This window comes from Pogoniulus pusillus, chromosome 9, assembly GCF_015220805.1.
Source record: "Pogoniulus pusillus isolate bPogPus1 chromosome 9, bPogPus1.pri, whole genome shotgun sequence".
Taxonomy (NCBI): Eukaryota; Metazoa; Chordata; class Aves; order Piciformes; family Lybiidae; genus Pogoniulus; species Pogoniulus pusillus.
This window is the reverse complement of record NC_087272.1, coordinates 2974666-2995730: the sequence shown is the minus strand read 5'-3', so window position 1 is coordinate 2995730 and position 21065 is coordinate 2974666. Positions and strand designations below refer to the sequence as shown.

At 53.2% G+C, this 21065-nt stretch overlaps 1 protein-coding gene across 2 annotated transcripts in view; it reads right to left on the bottom strand.

Annotated features, from left to right (window-relative positions):
• The window catches only part of LOC135178408 (melanopsin-like), a 54861-nt gene that overhangs the window by 7728 nt on the left and 26068 nt on the right, over positions 1-21065 (bottom strand). For both annotated transcript variants that reach the window (XM_064149362.1, XM_064149363.1), the window contains exons 3-10: positions 20636-20778; positions 19523-19656; positions 13401-13604; positions 10979-11150; positions 8944-9099; positions 7957-8064; positions 2444-2618; positions 780-866 (exon numbers count right to left, since the gene is read on the bottom strand). In XM_064149362.1, coding sequence (XP_064005432.1) covers positions 780-866; positions 2444-2618; positions 7957-8064; positions 8944-9099; positions 10979-11150; positions 13401-13604; positions 19523-19656; positions 20636-20778 — 1179 coding nt within the window. The remainder of the gene's footprint in view (positions 1-779; positions 867-2443; positions 2619-7956; positions 8065-8943; positions 9100-10978; positions 11151-13400; positions 13605-19522; positions 19657-20635; positions 20779-21065) is intronic.

Sequence of the window (21065 nt, the reverse complement as noted above, 5' to 3'; positions counted from 1 at the left end):
CCCTCCTGGAGGTGACAGTTTTGGTCTGCCAGCTAGCTGGAGGGATGTGATTCTCTTCCTCTACTCCACTCAGGTGAGACCCCACCTGGAGTGCTGCATCCAGTTCTGCGGCCTCTATTACAGGAAAGATCTGGAGGTGCAGGAACATGTCCAGGGAAGGGTCATGAGGATGCTCAGAGGGCTGGAGCTGCTCTGCTATGAGGACAGGCTGAGAGAGTTGGGGCTGTTCAATCTGGAGAAGAGGAGGCTCCCAGGAGACCTTATTGCAGCCTTGCAATATCTGAAGGGGGCTACAAGAAAGCTGGGGAGGGACTTTTTAGAGTGTAAGGTAGTGATAGGACTGGGGGGCATGGAGCCTAACTAGAAGTGGGTAAATTCAGATTGGATGTTAGGAAGAAATTCTCCAACATGAGGGTGGTGAGAGACTGGAACAGGTTGCCCAGGGAGGAGGTGAAAGCCTCATCTCTGGATGTTTTTAAGGCCAGGCTGGATGTGGCTCTGGGCAATCTGCTCTAGTGTGAGGTGTCCCTGCCTATGGCAGGGGTTTGGAACAGGTCCCTTCCATCCCTGACAGGTGTGTGAACATATTTCTACCTGACTCCATCTCATCTACAACCAGCAAATGAAGCTGAGGTGTAAGCAGGCAGGCAGCTCTCATGGTCTCGAGGGGAATACAGCTGTGTGGAGGGGCTTTGCTGGGTCAAAGAGTCAAGCAACCCAAACCAAAATATACTCTTTAGTGGTTTAGTGCCAGGCTATTGCCATGGTGCACTACTGACCTCGTACTGCAAGGACAGCCTGGGTATTCTGCAGCTGGTGAGGTCATCACAGCTGGGCACGTGTTGCATCACTCTGTAGTCAGTGACCTGCAAACAAAATTGAACCAGCAGGGCAGGTTAGCTCCAAGTGTCCAGAGAAGGGCCACTGGCTTGATCAGAGGGCTGGAGCTGCTCTGCTGTGAGCACAGACTGAAAGAGTTGGGGATGTGCCGTCTGGAGAAGAGGAGGCTCCCAGGTGACCTTCTTGTGGCCTTCCAGCATCTGGAAGGGGCTACAGGAGAGCTGGGGAGGGACTATTGACAAGGTCTTGTAATGACAGGATGAGGAGGAATGGGTTTGAACTGGCAGAGGGGAGATTCAAACTGGATGTAAGGAAGAAGTTGTTTGCAGTGAGGGTGGTGAGACACTGGCACAGGTTGCCCAGGGAACAAGGTAGAGTTGGTCTCTCCTGCCAGGCAAGCAGCACCAGAAGGAGGGGACACAGTCTGGAGTTGTGCCAGGGCAGGTCTAGGCTGGATGTTGTTAGGAGGAGGTTCTTGCCAGAGAGAGTGATTGGCATTGGAATGGGCTGCCCAGGGAGGTGGTGGAGTCACTATCCCTGGAGGTGTTGAAGCCAAGCCTGGCTGGGGCACTTAGTGCCATGGTCTGGTTGGTTGGGCAGGGCTGGGTGCTAGGTTGGGTTGGCTGAGCTTGGAGCTCTCTTCCAACCTGCTTGATTCTATGACTCTGTGGTTCCTGGGAGTGCTGCTGGAATACAGCACAAGCAGAGAAGGAGGATTCTCATCTCCAAAGCATCCATAGCTTCACACACCTTAGAGCTGAGGCTACCCAGTAAAGAGCAATTAGCACTACAGAGTCACAGAATGGCATAGGCTGGAAGGCACCTCCAAAGCTCATCCAGTCCAACCTCCCTGCCACAGCAGTATCTCCTAGAGCTGATTACACAGGAAAACATCCAGGAGGGTTTTGAATATCTGCAGAGAGGGAGACTCCACAATCCTCCTGGGCAGCCTCTTCCAGTGCTTTGTCTACCAACAGCCCTCAGCTCTTGAGAGACATTGCTCAGATCCCCTCTCAGCCTTCTCCTCTGCAGCCTAAGCAGCCCCAGGGCTCTCAGCCTTTCCTCCTCAGGCAGTGCTGCAGCCCCTTCAGCATCCTTGTAGCCCTGTGTTGGACTCTCTCCAGCAGATCCCTGTCCCTCTTGAACTGGAGAGTCCAGAGCTGGATGCAGTATTCTCAGTGAGGCCTTACTAGGGCAGAGCAGAGAAGGAGGAGAACCTCCCTGGGTCTGCTGGCCACACTCTTCTTAATGACTCCCAGGACCCCATTGGCCTTCTTGGCCACCAGGGCACATTGCTGTCCCACACTGGATTTGTTATCCACCAGCACTCCCAGCTCCTTCTCCACAAGGCTGCCCTCCAGGAGATCACCTCCCAGCCTGGAACTGCTGCAGTGTATTATTCCTTCCCAGACATGGTGGTCTTGAGTGCTTTTACTGATGACAAATCACCATGATTGAACCCCCTTTGCAAGAAGAACCTCACAGGACCCAAAGGAAATGCAGCTACCACCCCACCTTTCCCTTGGCCATGGTGGAAGATGTGTTTGCAGAGTCAGACAAATAGTAGATTCACTTCCCTTAGTGGAAACAAGAAAAGACTTACAGCTTCTCCAGTGGAAACTGATGCAATGCAAGTGCTCTTGGTCCTGCCAGCTAGAGAGTGATGGCTGGAGAGAGAGGTCCTGAACGATGACTCATTCAAAGAGCCTCTCAGGAGGTCGTTATCTGACACCCGTATCAAGAACCTCAAGCAGGGAACAGCATTGTGGATGGTTTTCCTGAAGGAAAAGGGCAGGGGAGGGGTGGAATGGGAGGGGGGCAAAAATAAAGGCACATTAGTGAGAGAATCCTAGAATCAAGCAGGTTGGAAGAGAGCTCCAAGCTCAGCCAGTCCAACCTAGCACCCAGCCCTGGCCAAGCAACCAGACCATGGCACTAAGTGCCCCAGCCAGGCTTGGCTTCAACACCTCCAGGCACAGCCACTCCACCACCTCCCTGGGCAGCCCATTCCAATGCCAATCACTCTCTCTGACAACAACTTTCTCCTAACATCCAGCCTAGACTTGCCCTGGCACAGCTTAAGACTGTATCCCCTTCTCTTGCTGCTTGCCTGGCACAAGAGCCCAACCCCACCTGGCTAAAGCCTCCCTTCAGGTAGTTGTAGACAGCAATGAGCTCTGCCCTGAGCCTCCTCTTCTCCAGGCTAAACAAAATGTTGTGGCTTGGAAAAGTGATGTGGTGACATGACCTCAGCATGACTTCTGTCTCAATTCAGGAGGTCTTAAAACTTCATGGAAACAGTGTGGTAAACCTAGTGGAAAATCCTAACTAGCAACTGGCTTCTCTCCCTTGGCTCTGCTCTCCTCACACCCCACCTGCAGTCCTGGGGGCAGTTCTGGAGCCCCCAGCACAAGCAGCACATGGAAGTGTTGGAGCCAGTCCAGAGGAGGCCACCAAGATGCTGAGAGGGCTGCAGCAGCTCTGCTCTGAGGACAGGATGAGAGAGTTGGGGCTCTGCAGGAGAAGGCTTGGAGGAGACCTTGGAGAGGCCTTCCAGTGTCTGAGGGGGGCTACAGAAGGGCTGGGGAGGGACTATTGACAAGGTCTGGTAATGAGAGGAGGAGGAGGAATGGGTTTGAACTGGCAGAGGGGAGACTGAAACTGGATGTTAGGAAGAAGTTGTTTGCAGTGAGGGTGGTGAGACACTGGCACAGGCTGCCAAGGGAGGTTGTGGAGCACAGAATCATCCAAGGTGATCTTTGATTCCATTGGGTGCTTCTGTGCTCCACAACCTCCCTCGAGGTGTTCAGGACCAGGTTGAATGAGACCTTGAGTGATCTTATTTAGTGGGAGGTGTCCCTGCCTATGGCAGGGGGTTGGAACTGGCTGATCTTTGAGGTCCCTTCCAACCTAACCCATTCTATGATTCTGAGCCTTGGGAAGAGCTTGGAAGAGCTGGATGGGTAAGACAGCCTTAAGAATTATCTTGAGGATCACAATTTAACTAAAGCAGAAGAAACAGGGGCAGAAGAATCTCCCTTATCCTGCTGCCCAGGCTGCCCCTCAGCCAGCCCAGGATGCCATTGGCTCTGCTGCCCACCTGGGCACTGCTGCCTCAGCTTCAGCTCCTCTCTCCCACCACCCCCAGCTCCCTCTCTGCCTGTCTGCTCTCAGCCACTCTGTCCCCAGCCTGTAGTGCTGCTTGGGGATGTTGTGACCAAAGTGTAGAACCCTGCCCTTGGCCTTGTTCAGTCTCATCCCATTGGCCTCTGCCCACCCATCCAGCCTGGCCAGGTCCCTCTGCAGGGCTCTCCTACCCTCCAACACCTCCACAGCTGCTCCCAGATTGGTGTCATCTGCAAACTCACTGATGCTGGACTCAATCCCCTGCTCCAGATCATCAATAAAGATATTGAACGGGACTGGGCCTAGCACTGATCCTTTGGGGGACACCTTGGAGCCTTCTCTCCTGACTGAACAGCCCCAGCTCCCTCCATCTCCCCTCACAGCAGGGCAGCTCCAGCTCTTTCCCACCCAGCTGGGTGCTGGGTGAGGCAAAGCTGGCAGTGAAGCCAAGCTCTGCCCCCTAGCGGCGCTTATCCATCCAGCACCTTTCTTACCCAGCTACCCACCACCACCCTTCCTCTCACCTTTCCATGCACCATCCCTTTGTGGTAGAGAAGCTTTGAAAGGCTTGCAGGAAAATCTATTGAGAAGCTCCCCATGAGCCAGCAGTGCAACCCAGAAACCTCAACTGGGATGCAGTGTCCTTCTGCATCAGCAGGAGTGTGGCCAGCAGAGCAGGAGGGGTGATTCTCCTCCTTTACTCTGCTCTGCTGAGACCCCACCTCAAATACTGTGTCAGGATCACTCACAGGATATTAGGGGTTGGAAAGGACCCAAGGAGATCATCCAGTCCAACCCCCCTGCCAGAGCAGGACAATCCTAACACAGATCACAGAGGAACACATCCAGAAAGGCCTTGAAAGGCTCCACAGAAGGAGGCTCCACAACCTCTCAGGGCAGCCTGTGCCAGGGCTCTGGGACCCTTACAGCAAAGAAGTTCCCCCTTGTGTTGAGCTGGAACCTCCTGTGCTGCAGCTTACACCCATTGCTGCTTGTCCTATCCCAGGCAGCAGTGAGCAGAGCCTGTCCCCCCCTCCTGGCAGCCCTCAGATACTTATAAACATTGATCCAATCCCCTCTCAGTCTTCTTTTCTCCAGACTAAGCAGCCCCAGGTCCCTCAGCCTCTCCTCACCAGCCATGCCCTCCTGTCCCCTCATCATCCTCCTAGCCCTCTGCTGGACCCTCTCCAGCAGATCCCTGTCCCTCTGCAACTGGGGAGCCCAAAAATGAATGCAGTATTCAAGATGAGGTCTGAGCAGGGCAGAGTAGAGGGACAGGAGAACCTCCCTGGATCTGCTGGACACACTCTGCTTAATACACCCCAGGATCCCATTGGCCTTCTTGGCCACAAGGGCACATTGCTGTGCCATGGGTAACTTGTTAGCCACCAGCACCCCCAGGTGAGAGAACTCTTTCAGTTCTGTCTGTGAGGACACACAGAACTCTTACAATTGTCTGTGTCCTCACTGTAAGAGGGACACACTCCAGCATCTCCACATGCTTCTTGTCCCAGGGGCTCCAGAGCTGGATGCAGGACTCCAGGTGGGGTCTCAGCAGAGCACAGCAGAGGGGCAGAATCACCTCCCTGGCCCTGCTGGCCACACTTCTGCTGCTGCAGCCCAGGCTCTGCTTGGCTTTCTGGGCTGCAAGTGCACACTGCTGGCTCCTGCTGAGCTTCTCCTCCAGCAGCATCCCCAAGTCCCTCTCCTCAGGGCTGCTCTCCAGCCACAATGCCCAGCCTGCATTTGTGCTTGGCATTGTCCTGACTCAGATGCAGGACCTTGCACTTGGTCTTGTTGAACCTCCTGAGCTTGGCTTGTGCCCACCTCTGCAGCCTGTGCAGCTCCCTCTGGATGGATCCCTGCCCTCCAGCCTGCCTGCTGCACCACACAGCTTGGTGTGGGCAGCAAACTTGCTGAGGCTGCACTCAGTGCCTCTGTCCATGGCAGCCACAAAGCTGTTGAACAAGACTGGTGCCAGGACTGATCCCTGAAGGACTCTGCTTGTCACTGGCCTGCACTTGGCCATGGAGCCACTGACAGCCACTCTTTGGGTGCAGCCACCAAGCCAGTTCTTTATTCATCCAGTGCTGCACCCATCAAACCCATGTGTCACCAGCCTGGAGACCAGGATGTGGGCTGGGACAGTGTATATCTCTATCTATACCCTTCCTTTATGTCACCTTCCTGTGCTGGTTTGAGGCTAAGTGGAATATTTTAGTGTGAGAAATTAAATCCTTAGCTGGGAGAACAAAGAAAAAAGACCAACAGTAACCTCTATCATTCATTCTTCTGCTGAGAAATGCAAGTAGTCAAAATATAGATAAGACAACTCACTTCTCACACACTGCTCAGCTCTCAGTTTCACAGTCATAGAATCAGCCAGGTTGGAAGAGAGCTCCAAGCTCATCCAGCCCAACCTAGCACCCAGCCCTGGCCAAGCAACCAGACCATGGCACTAAATGCCCCAGCCAGGCTTGGCTTCAACACCTCCAGGCACAGCAACTCCACCACCTCCCTGGGCAGCCCATTCCAATGCCAATCACTCTCTCTGACAACAACTTCCTCCTCACATCCAGCCTAGACCTCCCCTGGCACAACTTCACACTGTGTCCCCTTAGTTCTGTTGCTGCTTGCCTGGCAGCAGAGCCCAACCCCACCTGGCTACAGCCTCCCTGCAGGGAGCTGCAAACAGCAATGAGCTCTGCCCTGAGCCTCCTCTGCTGCAGGCTGCACACCCCCAGCTCCCTCAGCCTCTCCTCACAGGGCTCTGCTCCAGGCCCCTCCCCAGCCTTGCTGCCCTTCTCCAAACACCTTACAGCACCTCAACATCTCTCTGCAATTCAGGAGCCCAGAACTGGACACAGCACTGCAGGGGTGGCCTGAGCAGTGCTGAGCACAGGGGCAGAAGAACCTCCCTTGTCCTGCTGCCCACACTGCTCCTGAGCCAGGAACAGTTCTGTTCCTTCTCTCTGCTGGTCTGGTCCCTGTGGTTGTCTCTGCCTTAACTCTTTAATGCAACTTAACCCTTTTTCTTCTAACCTCCTTGTTGTCCCTTTAACATCTCACCTCATATCTATCCAGACTTATCACAAGAGACAGACAGGGAATTATCTGGTTATTCCTGAAGGGAGGGAAAGAGGGAAAGGGGAGGAAGTTTGGGTCAGAAGCCCCTCCTGGGGACTCTGGTTTCTGGCAGGGCTGTTGTGTTTCTGCACTACCTCTGACTTGTCTCTAGCTGTAACTGTTGTAACTCTCTGCTTGTATCTTGTGCTGAGCTGTGAATACAAAGCTTCATTCCTTAACTCCCAGCTGGCTGAGCCTAGTCTGGGTGATTTCATAGGAGGTAGGGAGGGGAGGTAACTCCCAAACCATCACACTTGATAAGGAGCACTGAAGATTGAATCCTTGCTGAGGAGGTGTCTTGATAGAAATACCTCCTAAAACCCAACTAATCCTTCTGCTTTTAACCCTCCTGGCTGATCCTCCAACCTCACCTTGCACATAAGGCAAAGTCTGGGATAAGGTAAAGGAGTGGAAAGAAGGTGGCAGGGTGGTTGGGAGCCCCTCCTGGGGACTCTGGTTTCTGGCAGGGCTGTTGTGTTTCTATACTACCTTTAACTTGTCTATTCCTGTCTCTAGCTGTAACTGTTGTAACTCTCTGCTTGAATCTTGTGCTGAGCTGTGACTACAAAGCTTCACTCCTTAACTGCCAGCTGGCTGAGCCTAGTCTGGGTGATTTCATGAGAGTAGAGGGGTGGGTAACTCCCAAACCATCACTGCCCTTCTCTTAAATCATTTTAACCAAAAGCCAAAAGGTTGCTTTTGACTTCCAAACCAGTGCAAGGCTCCTCTTTGGCTGTTTCACACCTTTTACTCTTCTGCCTAATTCTTCCATACAGGGAGAAGGAGAGAGCGGGAGGCAGCCTAAATTCTGTTCCACTGGGCTGTGTGAGCTCCAGGAAAGCTTAAAAGGCTACAGTACTGTACCTGTATCTTGGGTGGATGATGGCATATATGATGGGGTTGTAGATGGCAGAGGCCTTGGCAATGACTGCTGGCACAGACTTGGAGTACGGTGTCAGGGTGTGGCCTCGGCTGCAACAAAGCAGAAACATTTACACACAGCTGTGCCCTGGGTTACTGCTTTTGTGCTGGGACACATCCCTGACACTCACCCACTCATTCATTCCTGGCTCAGGCAAGAGGCTGACGCTTGACAGAAAGCTTACTGTGTCCAGCTGTGAGCCCCTCAATTGCAGAGAGATGTTGAGGTGCTGGAAGGTGTTTGGAGAAGGGCAGCAAGGCTGGGGAGGGGCCTGGAGCAGAGCCCTGTGAGGAGAGGCTGAGGGAGCTGAGGGTGTGCAGCCTGCAGCAGAGGAGGCTCAGGGCAGAGCTCATTGCTGTCTGCAGCTGCCTGCAGGGAGGCTGTAGCCAGGTGGGGTTGGGCTCTGCTGCCAGGCAAGCAGCAACAGAAGGAGGGGACACAGTGTGAAGCTCTGCCAGGGGAGGTCTAGGCTGGATGTTAGGAGGAAGTTGTTGCCAGAGAGAGTGATTGGCATTGGAATGGGCTGCCCAGGGAGGTGGTGGAGTCGCTGTGCCTGGAGGTGTTGAAGCCAAGCCTGGCTGGGGCACTTAGTGCCATGGTCTGGTTGCTTGGGCAGGGCTGGGTGCTAGGTTGGGCTGGCTGAGCTTCGAAGTCTCTTCCAAGCTGCTTGGTTCTATGATTCAATTCACACTCAGCACAGTGTGATGGGGAGGTGGAGGGAACAAAAAACGTGCTCCAGAAAGACAGAGAAAAGATGACAGTAGTTTTAAAATGCATAAACAAATATCCCCTTTCCTGGCTGTGTCCAGCAGGATGCAGTGTAGAATGCAGAATCACCTCTAACAGCTATTTAAAACCCTTCAGAAGGGAAAGCTCCTTGGAGGCAACAGCCAGAATCACATTTACAGCTGGATCAGATTTCCACTTACCCTGCCCAAGCAATCAAGGTGACACAGGCATAGGGAGACCAGGACAAGACGTAGACAACGATGACCACGAAAGCCACTTTTGCCAGTTTCCATTCGTTCTTCATGGACTGAGAGAGGTAGGATCTCCTGCTGCAGGAGCCCAGCCTCTGAACATCTCTGCCAGGGGACAAACATGACAGCTGTGGCAGCAGGAGGGTGAAAAAGTGAGGGCAAACATCTCCATAGAATCACAGCATTGTCAGAGTTGGAAAGGACCTCAAGGATCACTGAGTGTCTTAGACTGGCAAAGCCCTTCAGGCTGATGCAGTCCAATCATTAGTTTCACACTGACAAGTCCTTGACTAAACCAAAGCCCTCAGCACAACATCTCAGCACTGTGAATCCCTATGGTTGGAAATGACCACCAGCATCAGCCAGTCCAACCTTCATCCCAGCAGCCTTCAGCACCAGACCACAGCCTCAAGCACCACATCCACTCTGCTTTTAAACACCTCCAGGGATGGCGACTCCACCACCTCCCTGGGCAGCCTGATCATATAGCTCCAACCCCCTTACCATGGGCAGGGACACCTCACTCTAGATCATGTTGCTCAGAGCTCAGCAATATCCTAAATTAAGCAGATTTAACCTTTCTTTCCTCTAAATTCCTTAAGTCCTTTGGTAGTTAAAACTCTAGAAGGTGAAAATTTGTGTAGTAAAATGCTCCAGGCACCCTGGCTGAGGTTCCTTTGTCTGTGGGACTGAGCTAGACTCATAGAACCAGAGAACTGTCAGGGCTGGAAAGGTCAGAAAGATTTCACAGGAGACAAAACCCAGCCAGCAAGGTAAGAATCCCTCTTTTCTGAGTGCTCTGTGAAGCATAGAAGGGTGGTTGTGGCCAGGAGGAGGTTGCTCTCTTCTCTCAGGTGGCCAGCACCAGAACAAGAGGACACAGCCTCAGGCTGTGCCAGGGGAGATTTAGGCTGGAGGTGAGGAGAAAGTTCTTCCCTGAGAGAGTCATTGGACACTGGAATGGGCTGCCCGGGGAGGTGGTGGAGTCGCCGTCCCTGGAGCTGTTCAAGGCAGGACTGGACGTGGCACTTGGTGCCATGGTCTGGCCTTGAGCTCTGTGCTAAAGGGTTGGACTTGATGATCTGTGAGGTCTCTTCCAACCTTGGTGATACTGAGATACTGTGATACTGTGAATTAGTGAGGGTTGGAAGAGACCACAAGGATCAGCCAGTTCCAACCTCCATGCCATGCACCTCATACTAGATCAAGCTGCTCAGAACCACATCCAGCCTGGCCTTAAACACATCCAGGGATTGCAGGACAGGACTGCTGTTGGCCTGTTCTTAACAGAAGGAGGGTTTCAGGCTGGGAGGTAAGGAAATTCATATTCCTTGCCCTTTGTTGTTCTCAGAGGTAGAGAAAGATAGAACAGAATAGAATAGAATCAAGCAGGTTGGAAGAGACCTCCAAGCAGCTCTGCTGTGAGGACAGACAGAAAGGGTTATGGCTGTTCAGTCTGGAGGAGGCTCCCAGGTGACCTTCTTGTGGCTTTCCAGCATCTGAAGGGAGCCTGCAAAAAAGCTGGGGAGGGACTTTTTAGGCTCTCAGGAAGTGACAGGAGTGAGGGGAATGGAGCAAAGCTGGAGGTGGGGAGAGTCAGAGTGGATGTGAGGAGAAAGACCTTGAGCAGGAGAGTGGTGAGAGGCTGGCATGGGTTGCCCAGGGAGGTGGTTGAGGCCCCATGGCTGGAGGTGTTTAAGGCCAGGCTGGCTGAGGCTGTGGGCAGCCTGCTCTAGGGTAGGGTGTCCCTGGGCATGGCAGGGGGGTTGGGACTGGCTGCTCCTTGTGGTCCCTTCCAACCCTGACTGATTCTATGATTCTAAATACATGTACCCATTCCAGTGTTTACACTGACAAAACAACTTCCCCTTTTTCTCTTCCTGATCTGCCTGAGTTCAGATGAATTTCTGCATCAGGTTTTTGAGCAGCTAAAGAAATGAAGGCAAGAGAAAGGAGATTGGCTGATGGCAGCTACATCACTTACCTGCCAGTGCGTCTTATGGCCAGGAACATAAATAAATAGCAATGGAATATTATAATCAGGGGGATAAAAAACACACAGCAGCATAAAATCATGGTGTAGCTTCTGTTTGCAGGGGAGTAGGTCACATAGTCCCATGTACAGGATATCATCAGGCCCTCAGGCACATAGGAACCTAGGAAATACATGGGATGCATTATTGACACACACAGACAGACAGACTACAGCTGAGCACTGCAAATAAAAGCTCTACTGTGTAGAACCACAGACCTGGCAGGGCTTGAAGGGACCTCAAGGATCATCCAGTTCCAGCCCTCCTGCCACAGATAGGGACACCTCACACTAGATCAGAGCCTCATACAGCCTGGCCTTAAAAGCATCCAGGGATGAGGCTTCCACCACCTCCCTGGGCTACCTGTGCCAGTCTCTCACCACCCTCATGCTGAACAACTTCTTTCTAACATCCAATCTGAATCTACCCACTTCTAGTTTCATTCCATTCCCCCCAGTCCTGTAATTACTTTACACCCTAAAAAGTCCCTCCCCAGCTTTCTTGTAGCCCCCTTCAGATACTGGAAGGCCAAAATAAGGTCTCCTCAGAGCCTTCTCTTCTCCAGACTGCACAACCCCAACTCTCAGCCTGTCCTCATGTAGAGCAGCTCCAGCCCTCCAGACTGCACAACCCTAACTCAGCCTGTCCTCATGTAGAGCAGCTCCAGCCCTCCAGACTGCACAACCCCAACTCTCAGCCTGTCCTCATGTAGAGCAGCTCCAGCCCTCCAGACTGCACAACCCCAACTCTCAGCCTGTCCTCATGTAGAGCAGCTCCAGCCCTCCAGACTGCACAACCCCAACTCAGCCTGTCCTCATGTAGAGCAGCTCCAGCCCTGCAGACTGCACAACCCCAACTCTCAGCCTGTCCTCATGTAGAGCAGCTCCAGCCCTCCAGACTGCACAACCCCAACTCAGCCTGTCCTCATGTAGAGCAGCTCCAGCCCTGCAGACTGCACAACCCCAACTCTCAGCCTGTCCTCACAGCAGAGCAGCTCCAGCCCTCCAGACTGCACAACCCCAACTCAGCCTGTCCTCATGTAGAGCAGCTCCAGCCCTGCAGACTGCACAACCCCAACTCTCAGCCTGTCCTCACAGCAGAGCAGCTCCAGCCTGCACAACCCCAACTCTCGGCCTGTCCTCACAGCAGAGCAGCTCCAGCCTGCACAACCCCAACTCTCTCAGCCTGCCCTCACAGCAGAGCAGCTCCAAGGATGATCAGAGGATCATCCTTGTGGCCATTCTCTGGACACATTCCAGCACCTCCAGATATTTCTTGTACTAGAGGCTCCAGAACTGGACACAGTGCTCCAGGTGGGGTCTCACCAGAGTGGTGTAGAAAGGGAGAAACTACCTCACCCTGCTGCCTGCACTCCTCTTGCTGCAGCCCAGGCTACAGTTGGCTCTCTGGGCTATTGTGCTAGTTTGAAGCAGGCTAGAATGTTTTGGTGAGAAGGACTAGATTACAGGCTGTGAAAGGAAAACAGTGGTGATGTCTACTGCACTCATAGGCTTGCTGAGATGGGTAAGAACAAGAATCAAAACATAGGTAAGGCACTGCTGCTGGGGAGCTCTGAGCTGCATCTCTCTCTACCCTCTCTGACTAATCCAGTTTGCTTCCTAACCCTCTGGCCAAACCTCTATTCTTTCTTGGGACTGGGGTAAGGTCGAGTGGGGAGGGGGAGAGAAGCTGTAGGGGCAGTTGTAGCCAGGTGGGGGGTGGCCTCTTCTCCCAGGTAACCAACAATAGAACAAGGGGACACAGTCTCAAGTTGTGCCAGGGTAGGCTGGATATTAGGAAGAAGTTCTTCACAGAGAGAGTGATTGGCATTGGAATGGGCTGCCCAGGGAGGTGGTGGAGGAACTGTCCCTGGGGGTCTTCAAGAAAAGCCTGGATGAGGCACTTAGTGCCATGGTCTGGTTGATTGGTTAGGGCTGGGTGCTAGGTTGGACTGGATGATCTTGGAGGTCTCTTCCAACCTGGTTGATTCTATGATTCTATGATTCCAACCTGGTTGATTCTATGATTCTATGACTCAGGTTTCTGGGAGGGGAGTTGTGTTTCTGTACTACCTTTTTACCTTGTCTATTTCTGCATACAACTGCATATATTGTAACTCTCTGCTTGCATATTGAGCTGAGCTGTAAATAATAAGCTTCATTCCATTTCCAGAGCTGGCTGAGTCTAGTTTGGGTGATTTACAAAGTGGTGGTGGTGGGGCAGGGAACACCCAAACCATCCCAGCTCCAACCCATCAGAGGGTGGCTGTGCATCCAGCCAAGAACTTAACAATATGGTTTTGACTATCCCAAGCAAGGCTAAAAGAGACCACAGAGGGCACAGCAGAAGAGATAAAGAGAGGAGATGACCTACTCCAGCCCAAGAGTGGAGCCACGCTCCATCCCAGCGAGTAGAGCCAGACGAGAGCGATGACCTGCAAGGTTCTTCTCTTTGAAGTCCACTGCATGGATTGCAGAGGGTTGGTGATCACCAGGTAACGGTCCAGAGAGATAGCCAAGAGAGTCATCATGGAGGTGATGCCAAAGAGTGCCCCACAGAAAGCATACAGGTTACAGCCTGGGCAAGAAAACAGCCATGTGTCAAGATGCATCCACGACACTGACCTCAAGGATCAGCCAGCTCCAGCCCACTGCCATAGGTAGGGACACTTCCTACTAGAACAGGTCACTCAAAGCTTCAGCCAACCTGGCACTGAACACCTCCAGGGAGGTTGTGGAGCACAGAATCACCCAATGTGATCTTTGATCACATTGGGTGATTCTGTGCTCCACAACCTCCCTGAGCAACCTGTGCCAGTGTCTCACCACCCTCAACCTGTGCCAGTGTCTCATCACCCTCAACCTGTGCCAGTGTCTCACCACCCTCACTGCAAAGAGCTTCTTTGATCACATTGGGTGCTTCTGTGCTCCACAACCTCCCTGGGCAACCTGTGCCAATGTCTCACCACCCTCACTGCAAAGAGCTTCCTAATACCCAGTTTCAACCTCCTCTCTGCCAGTTTAAACCCATTCCTCCTCGTTCCTGTCATTACAAGACAATCACATTGGAAGTGAGAGTCATTACTCCCCTGTGACACCATGGTAGGAATGGCTCAAGCTAATCTGAAACCACCCTCACTGCAAAGAACTTCCTAACATCCAGATTCAATCTCCCCCCTGCCAGTTTAAACTTATTCCTCCTCCTCCTGTCATTACAAGACCTTGTCAATAGTCCCTCCCCAGCCCTCCTGTAGCCCCCTTCAGATATTGGAAGGCAATTCCAAGGTCTCACAGTATCACACAGTATCCCAGTATCACCAAGGTTGGAAGAGACCTCACAGATCATCAAGTCCAACCCTTTAGCACAGAGCTCAAGGCCAGACCATGGCACCAAGTGCCACGTCCAGTCCTGCCTTGAACAGCTCCAGGGACGGCGACTCCACCACCTCCCCGGGCAGCCCATTCCAGTGTCCAATGACTCTCTCAGGGAAGAACTTTCTCCTCACCTCCAGCCTAAATTTCCCCTGGCACAGCCTGAGGCTGTGTCCTCTTGTTCTGGTGCTGGCCACCTGAGAGAAGAGAGCAACCTCCTCCTGGCCACAACCACCCCTCAGGTAGTTGTAGACAGCAATAAGGTCTCCCCTGAGCCTCCTCTTCTCCAGGCTAACCAATCCCAGCTCCCTCAGCCTCTCCTCGTAGGGCTGTGCTCAAGGCCTCTCCCCAGCCTCCTTGCCCTTCTCTGGACACGCTCAAGCATCTCAATGTCCCTCCTAAACTGGGGGGCCCAGAACTGAACACAGTACTCAAGGTGTGGTCTAAGCAGTGCAGAGTCCAGGGGCAGAATGACCTCCCTGCTCCTGCTGGCCACACCATTCCTGATGCAGGCCAGGATGCCACTGGCTCTCTTGGCCACCTGGGCACACTGCTGGCTCATGTTCAGGTGGGTGTCAATCAGCACCCCCAGATCCCTCTCTGTCTGGCTGCTCTCAGCCACTCCGACCCCAGCCTGTATCTCTGCATGGGGTTGCTGTGGCCAAAGTGCAGCACCAGCACTTGGAGCTATTGAAGCCATCCCCTTGGACTCTGCCCATCTGTCCAGGCGGTCAAGGTCCCACTGCAGAGCCCTTCTGCCCTCCAACCCAGCCACATCTGCCCCCAGCTTGGTGTCATCTGCACACTTGCTGATGACTGACTCCATGCCCTCATCCAGATCATCTATGAAGATGTTAAAGAGGATGGGGCCCAGCACTGATCCCTGAGGGACACCACTAGTGACTGGCCGCCTCCTCAAAACCTTGGCTGCAGAGCCCCAGCTCTTGTAGTCTGTCCTCATAGCAGAGCTCTTGCAGCCCTCTGAGCATCTTGGTGGCCTCCTCTGGACAGTTCAATGTCCTTGAACTAGAATCATAGAATGGTTTAAGTTGAAAGTGACCTCAAAGATCATCTAAATGCCAATCCCCTGCCATAGGCAGGGACACCTCCCACTACAACAATTCTCTTGATAGGCTTCCTATTTTTTTCCTGTCTCAAGACTTGTAGCCCATTAGAAAATTCATTTATTAGTTTATTTTTAAGCCTCATCACTTCAGAAGTCTTCATAAAACACAAAATAGATTCCATTTAGCAAGTCCTGCTCCCCACTGTGTACTTTCTGTCGATGGAAAACTGCCTCAAAGCAAAACCCAACCTAATTCAACTTAGATTTTCCTGGCCTGGTGCCCAATCTATTGACCTCACCAGGCTGCTGCAGACATCTGTCTGTTAATGACAGAGGTGCATTTTAAAGCATGACTTTGGTTGATGTGGCTTAAAAAAAAACCCAAGGCAGAAGCAGTTTGATGAGTAGCTGTGGAAGTTAGCTCCAGCTCCTGCATGAATTGCAGGGTTTGTGTTAAAGCTTTTGGGGTTTTCTTTACCAGAGGACACTCCACAACCTCTCTGGGCAGCCTGTGCCAGGGCTCTGTCACCCTCACTGGAAAGAAGTTTCTCCTCATGTTGAGGTGAAACCTTCTCTGTTCCTGTTTGCATCCATTGCTCCTTGGCTTGCTGCTGATCACCACCAAAATGAGCTTGGCCCCCTCCACTTGACACCCACCCCTCAGATACTGATGGGCATTGCTCAGATCCCCTCTCAGCCTTCTCTTCTCCAGACTAAGCAGCCCCAGGGCTCTCAGGCTCTCTCCACAGGGCAGTTGCTCAAGTCCCTCACTCGCCCTCGTGGCTCTCTGCTGGACTCCCTGCAGCTGGTTCCTCTCTCCCTTGAGTTGGGGAGCCCCCAAATGGACACAGCATTCCAGATGTGGCCTTAGCAGGGCAGAACAGATGGGGGGGGCAGAACCTCCCTAGCCCTGCTGGCCACACTTTCCCTGATGCACCCCAGGCTGCCATTGGCTCTCTTGGCCACCAGGGCACATTGCTGGCCCCTGCAGAGCTTGCTGCCCACCAGCACTCCAAGGGCTTTCTCCACGGAGCTGCTTTCCAGCAGGGCAGCCCCAACCTATACTGCTGCCTGCTGCTGTTCCTCCCCAGATGCAGGAGCCTGCACTTGTCCTTATTGAACTTCATGAGGTTTGCCTTCTCCCAGCTCTCAGCCTGTCCAGATCTTGTTGGATCAGGTAGGAAGAGTTTCACTTTACTGAGACCTACATTCAAGTAACTGAGATATCATTTTACTTATGGCTTAAACCCATCCTTTTGGAAGAGCTTATATCACCTTGGCCTTCAAGCATGGCACTGGCAAATGAAAACAGAATCACAGAATGTCAGGGGTTGGAAGGGGCCTCCAAAGCTCATCCAGTCCAACCCCCCTGCCAGAGCAGGATCACCTAGAGCAGATCACACAGGAACACATCCAGGTGGGCTTTGACCATCTCCAGAGAGGGAGACTCCATAACCCCCTTGGGCAGCCTCTTCCAGTGCTCTATCACCCATGCAGGGAAAACATTTTTCCTCCTGTGTCCATGGAGCTTCCTATGCCTCAACTCCCTCCCATTGCCCCTTGTCCTGTCATTGGGCATCACCCAGCAGAGCCTGGTTCCAGCCTCCTGGCACCCATTCCTTACAAACATGAATGAGGTCACCCCTCAGGTTTCTTCTCTCCAAGCAGCACAGCCCCAGCTCCCTCAGGCTCTCCTCCTAAGGAAGATGTTCCACAGCCTTCATCATCTTTGTGACTCTGTGCTGGAATCTCTCAAGCAGTTCCCTAAGGTTCTTCTTGGAGTGAGAGGCCCAGAACTGGACACAGTATTCCAGGTGCAGCTTCAGCAGGGCAGAGTAGAGGGAAAGGAGAACCTGTCTCAACCTGCTAACCACAGCCCTAATCCACCTCAGAATGGCATTGGCCCTCCTGGGCACCAGAGCACACTGCTGGCTCATGGTCAACCTTGCATCCACCAGGACCCTCAGGTCCTTTACCTCTTCAGCAGGTCAGACCCCAACCTATCCTGATCCCTGGGGTTGTTCTTTCCCAGGTGCAAGACTCTTTCCTTGCCCTTGTCCAATTTCATTCCAGTTCTCCCTGCCCAGCTCTCAGCCTGCCCAAGTCTGGCTGAATGGCAGCACAGCCTTCTGCTGTGGCAGCCACTCCACCCAGTTTGGTGTCAGCAGCAAGCTTGCTGACAGTGCCCTCTGTGCCCTCAGCCAGGTCACTGATGCATATATTGAACAGTGCTGGTGCCAGTACTGACCCCTGTGGGACCCCACTAGTCACAGGCCTCCAACTGACCTCCATCCCAACAACCACAACTGTATGATTTCCTCCCTTCAACCAGTTCACATCCACCTCACTACCTGATCATCCAGACCACACTGCCTCAGTTTAGCTGTGGGACTTCAGCTTGCAGAGCTGCCCCTAAAGTGATTCAGAAGCTTGTGTTGAATGACCCTTCATTTCATGAGGTCTTGTGTCACCCTGGGTGGCTACAGGCAGTGGCCCACTGGACTGGGAAGCAGCTGAAATAGCAGCTTCCACCTTAAAGCAGACCTCCTTCTAAACTCCTTGTTAGTTCCCTGCAGTTAAAGACCAAAGCCCACTCAACCTGGATCATAGAATCAAGCAGGTTGGAAGAGACCTCCAAGCTCACCCAGGCCAACCTAGCACCCAGCCCTAGCCAGTCAACCAGACCATGGCACTAAGTGCCCCAGCCAGGCTCTGCTTCAACATTTTCCTGAACTTTGTCCTGGGATGTTGTCCTTTTCATTCCTCTGTCTGGTCTGTGTCATCAGACCTAATTACTTTCTCTTAACCCCAATCTGCTTTGATATCTCTCCCCCAATCTGGGCAGCTAACAGATAAGCTTTGCTACCTGCTGTTGGCTGCTGCTGGCTTCTACTCTGATTATGTTTGTCCATGTCTAGAATCATAGAATCAAGCAGGTTGGAAGAGAGCTCCAAGCTCACCCAGCCCTAGCACCCAAGCCAATCAACCAGACCATGGCACTAAGTGCCTCATCCAGGCTTGGCTTCAACACCTCCAGCCACAGCCACTCCACCACCTCCCTGGGCAGCCCATTCCAATGCCAATCACTCTCTCTGACAACAACTTCATAACAACATCCAGTCTAGACCTCCCCTGGCACAGCTTGAGACTGTGTCCCCTTGTTCTATTGCTTCTTCCATGGCAGCAGAGCCCAACCCCACTTGGCTACAGCCTCCCTTCAGGCAGCTGCAGACAGCAATGAGCTCTGCCCTGAGCCTCCTCTGCTGCAGGCTGCACACCCCCAGCTCCCTCAGCCTCTCCTCACAGGGCTCTGCTCCAGGCCCCTCACCACCTTCTCTGGACACGTTCCAAAGGCAGGGGAGGAAGGGAGCAGGGGAGGAAGGGAGCAGGGGAGGAAGGGGAGCAGGGGAGGAAGGGGAGCAGGGGAGGAAGGGGAGCAGGGGAGGAAGGGGAGCAGGGGAGGAAGGGGAGCAGGGGAGGAAGGGGAGCAGGGGAGGAAGGGGAGCAGGGGAGGAAGGGGAGCAGGGGAGGAAGGGGAGCAGGGGAGGAAGGGGAGCAGGGGAGGAAGGGGAGCAGGGGAGGAAGGGGAGCAGGGGAGGAAGGGGAGCAGGGGAGGAAGGGAGCAGAGAGGGGGCTAACTCTGAGCCCTCCTGGGCAGTTTTCTTTGTCTGAGAGGGGATTTCCATTCCTGTACTATTTCTAACTTGTATCTAATTGTAAATACTTGTAAGGGTGGTTGGGCTGTGGTGCTCAGGGCTATGGTTTAAGGCAAATCATGTAGAGTAGGGTTCCAGGTTGGACTTGGTGATCCTGAGGGGCACTGCCAGCCTGGCTGTGTCTGTGTTTCTCTGCGTGTGTGATGCTGTGCCTATACATGCCAGGCAGTAAATACATCTTCATCTTACTTCCCAGCTTCTAGTCTGGCAAATGTCAAGCAGTGGGGAGGGAAGGTTCCTAAGCCACCACATTTCCAGAGCACCAAGCAAGGCTGCCATGGCTAAGCTAGGTTGCAGAGAGCACAGAGCTGGTAGGGCAACAAAGGAGCATGGCAAAGGTACCTATGTTTCCGAGTATCCATCGCCTGTGCAAGCTGTTGATAAAGCAGATGGGTGCCTGAGAAGCTGACATCAGCAAGTCACTCACAGCTAAGTTCATGATGAAGTAGTTTTGGGGTGTCCTCAGCTTCTTGTTGCTTGAAAAGAGGAGAAGGATGTGATGTTAAAGAGAGGAAGTGAACAGCCAACGTTATGACTTTGCTTGCTGGGATAAATAAATGCTATCCAGCTTGGCATGGGAGGCTGCTTACAGTCAGGCAACTCAGAGACTGGTTTAGGGTGCAAGGGAACTCAAAGCTCAGCCAGTTCCAGCCCTCTGCCATAGGCAGGGACACCTCCCACTAGAGCAGGTTGCTCAAGGCCTTATCCAATGTGGCCTTGAACACCTCCAGGGAGGTTGTGGAGCAAAGAAGCACCCAATGGGATCTTTGATCCAACCCCCTTGCCATGCCCAGGGACACCCTACCCTAGAGCAGCCTGCCCACAGCCTCAGCCAGCCTGGCCTTAAACACCTCCAGCCATGGGGCCTCAACCACCTCCCTGGGCAACCCATGCCAGCCTCTCACCACTCTCATCACCAACAACTTCCTCCTCACCTCCACTCTGACTCTCCCCACCTCCAGCTTTGCTCCATCACCCCCAGTCCTGTCACTCCCTCACAGCCCCAACTCTTTCAGTCTGTGCTCACAGCAGAGCTGCTGCAGCCTCTGAGCATCCTCCTGGCCCTGCTCTGGACACTCTCCAGCATCTCCACAGCCCTCTTGTAATGGGGGCTCCATAGCTGGATGCAGTACTCCAGGTGGGGTCTCAGCAGTGCAGAGCTGAAGGGGAGAATCCCCTCCCTGTCCCTGCTGGCCACACTTCTGCTGCTGCAGCCCAGGCTCTGCTTGGCTTTCTGGGCTGCAAGTGCACACTGCTGGCTCCTGTTGAGCTTCTCCTCCCTCTCCTCAGGGCTGCTCTCCAGCCACTCCCTGCCCAGCCTGTATTTTTGTGCTTGGGATTGCCTCCACCCAGCTGCAGGACACTGCACTTGGTACAACCAGTACAGAACATCTGCACACAGGCACACCTGAACCTCGTGGCCAATCAGGGCAACCCTCAAAGGAGCTTCTGTACCTGTAAAATGCATAGAGGACCAGGAGATTTCCAATGATGCCAATGGAGCCAATAATGAGCACACAAGTTCCCACGGTGTAGAGGACATGGTCAGGGATCTCTGCCTTGGCTGCAGTGTGTGGCTGGGTGCCCATGTTCAAACCCTGGGTGGAAAACAGACAAGTAAAACTTAGCTTGCTCAGGACATTTATTTCAGGGGACACACACTTCACAGAATCACAGAGACATTCAGGTTGGCAAAGCTCCTCAGGATCATCAAGTCAAAGACAGATCCCTACTCTACAAGGTTCACCATAAACCATACCCCCAAGCACCACAGCCAAACCATCTTTAAGTATGTCCTGGGTTGGTGACTCCACCACCTCCCTGGGCAGCTCACCCCAGTCCCTGACCACTCTCTCCATGAACAATTTCTTTCTAATGTCCAATC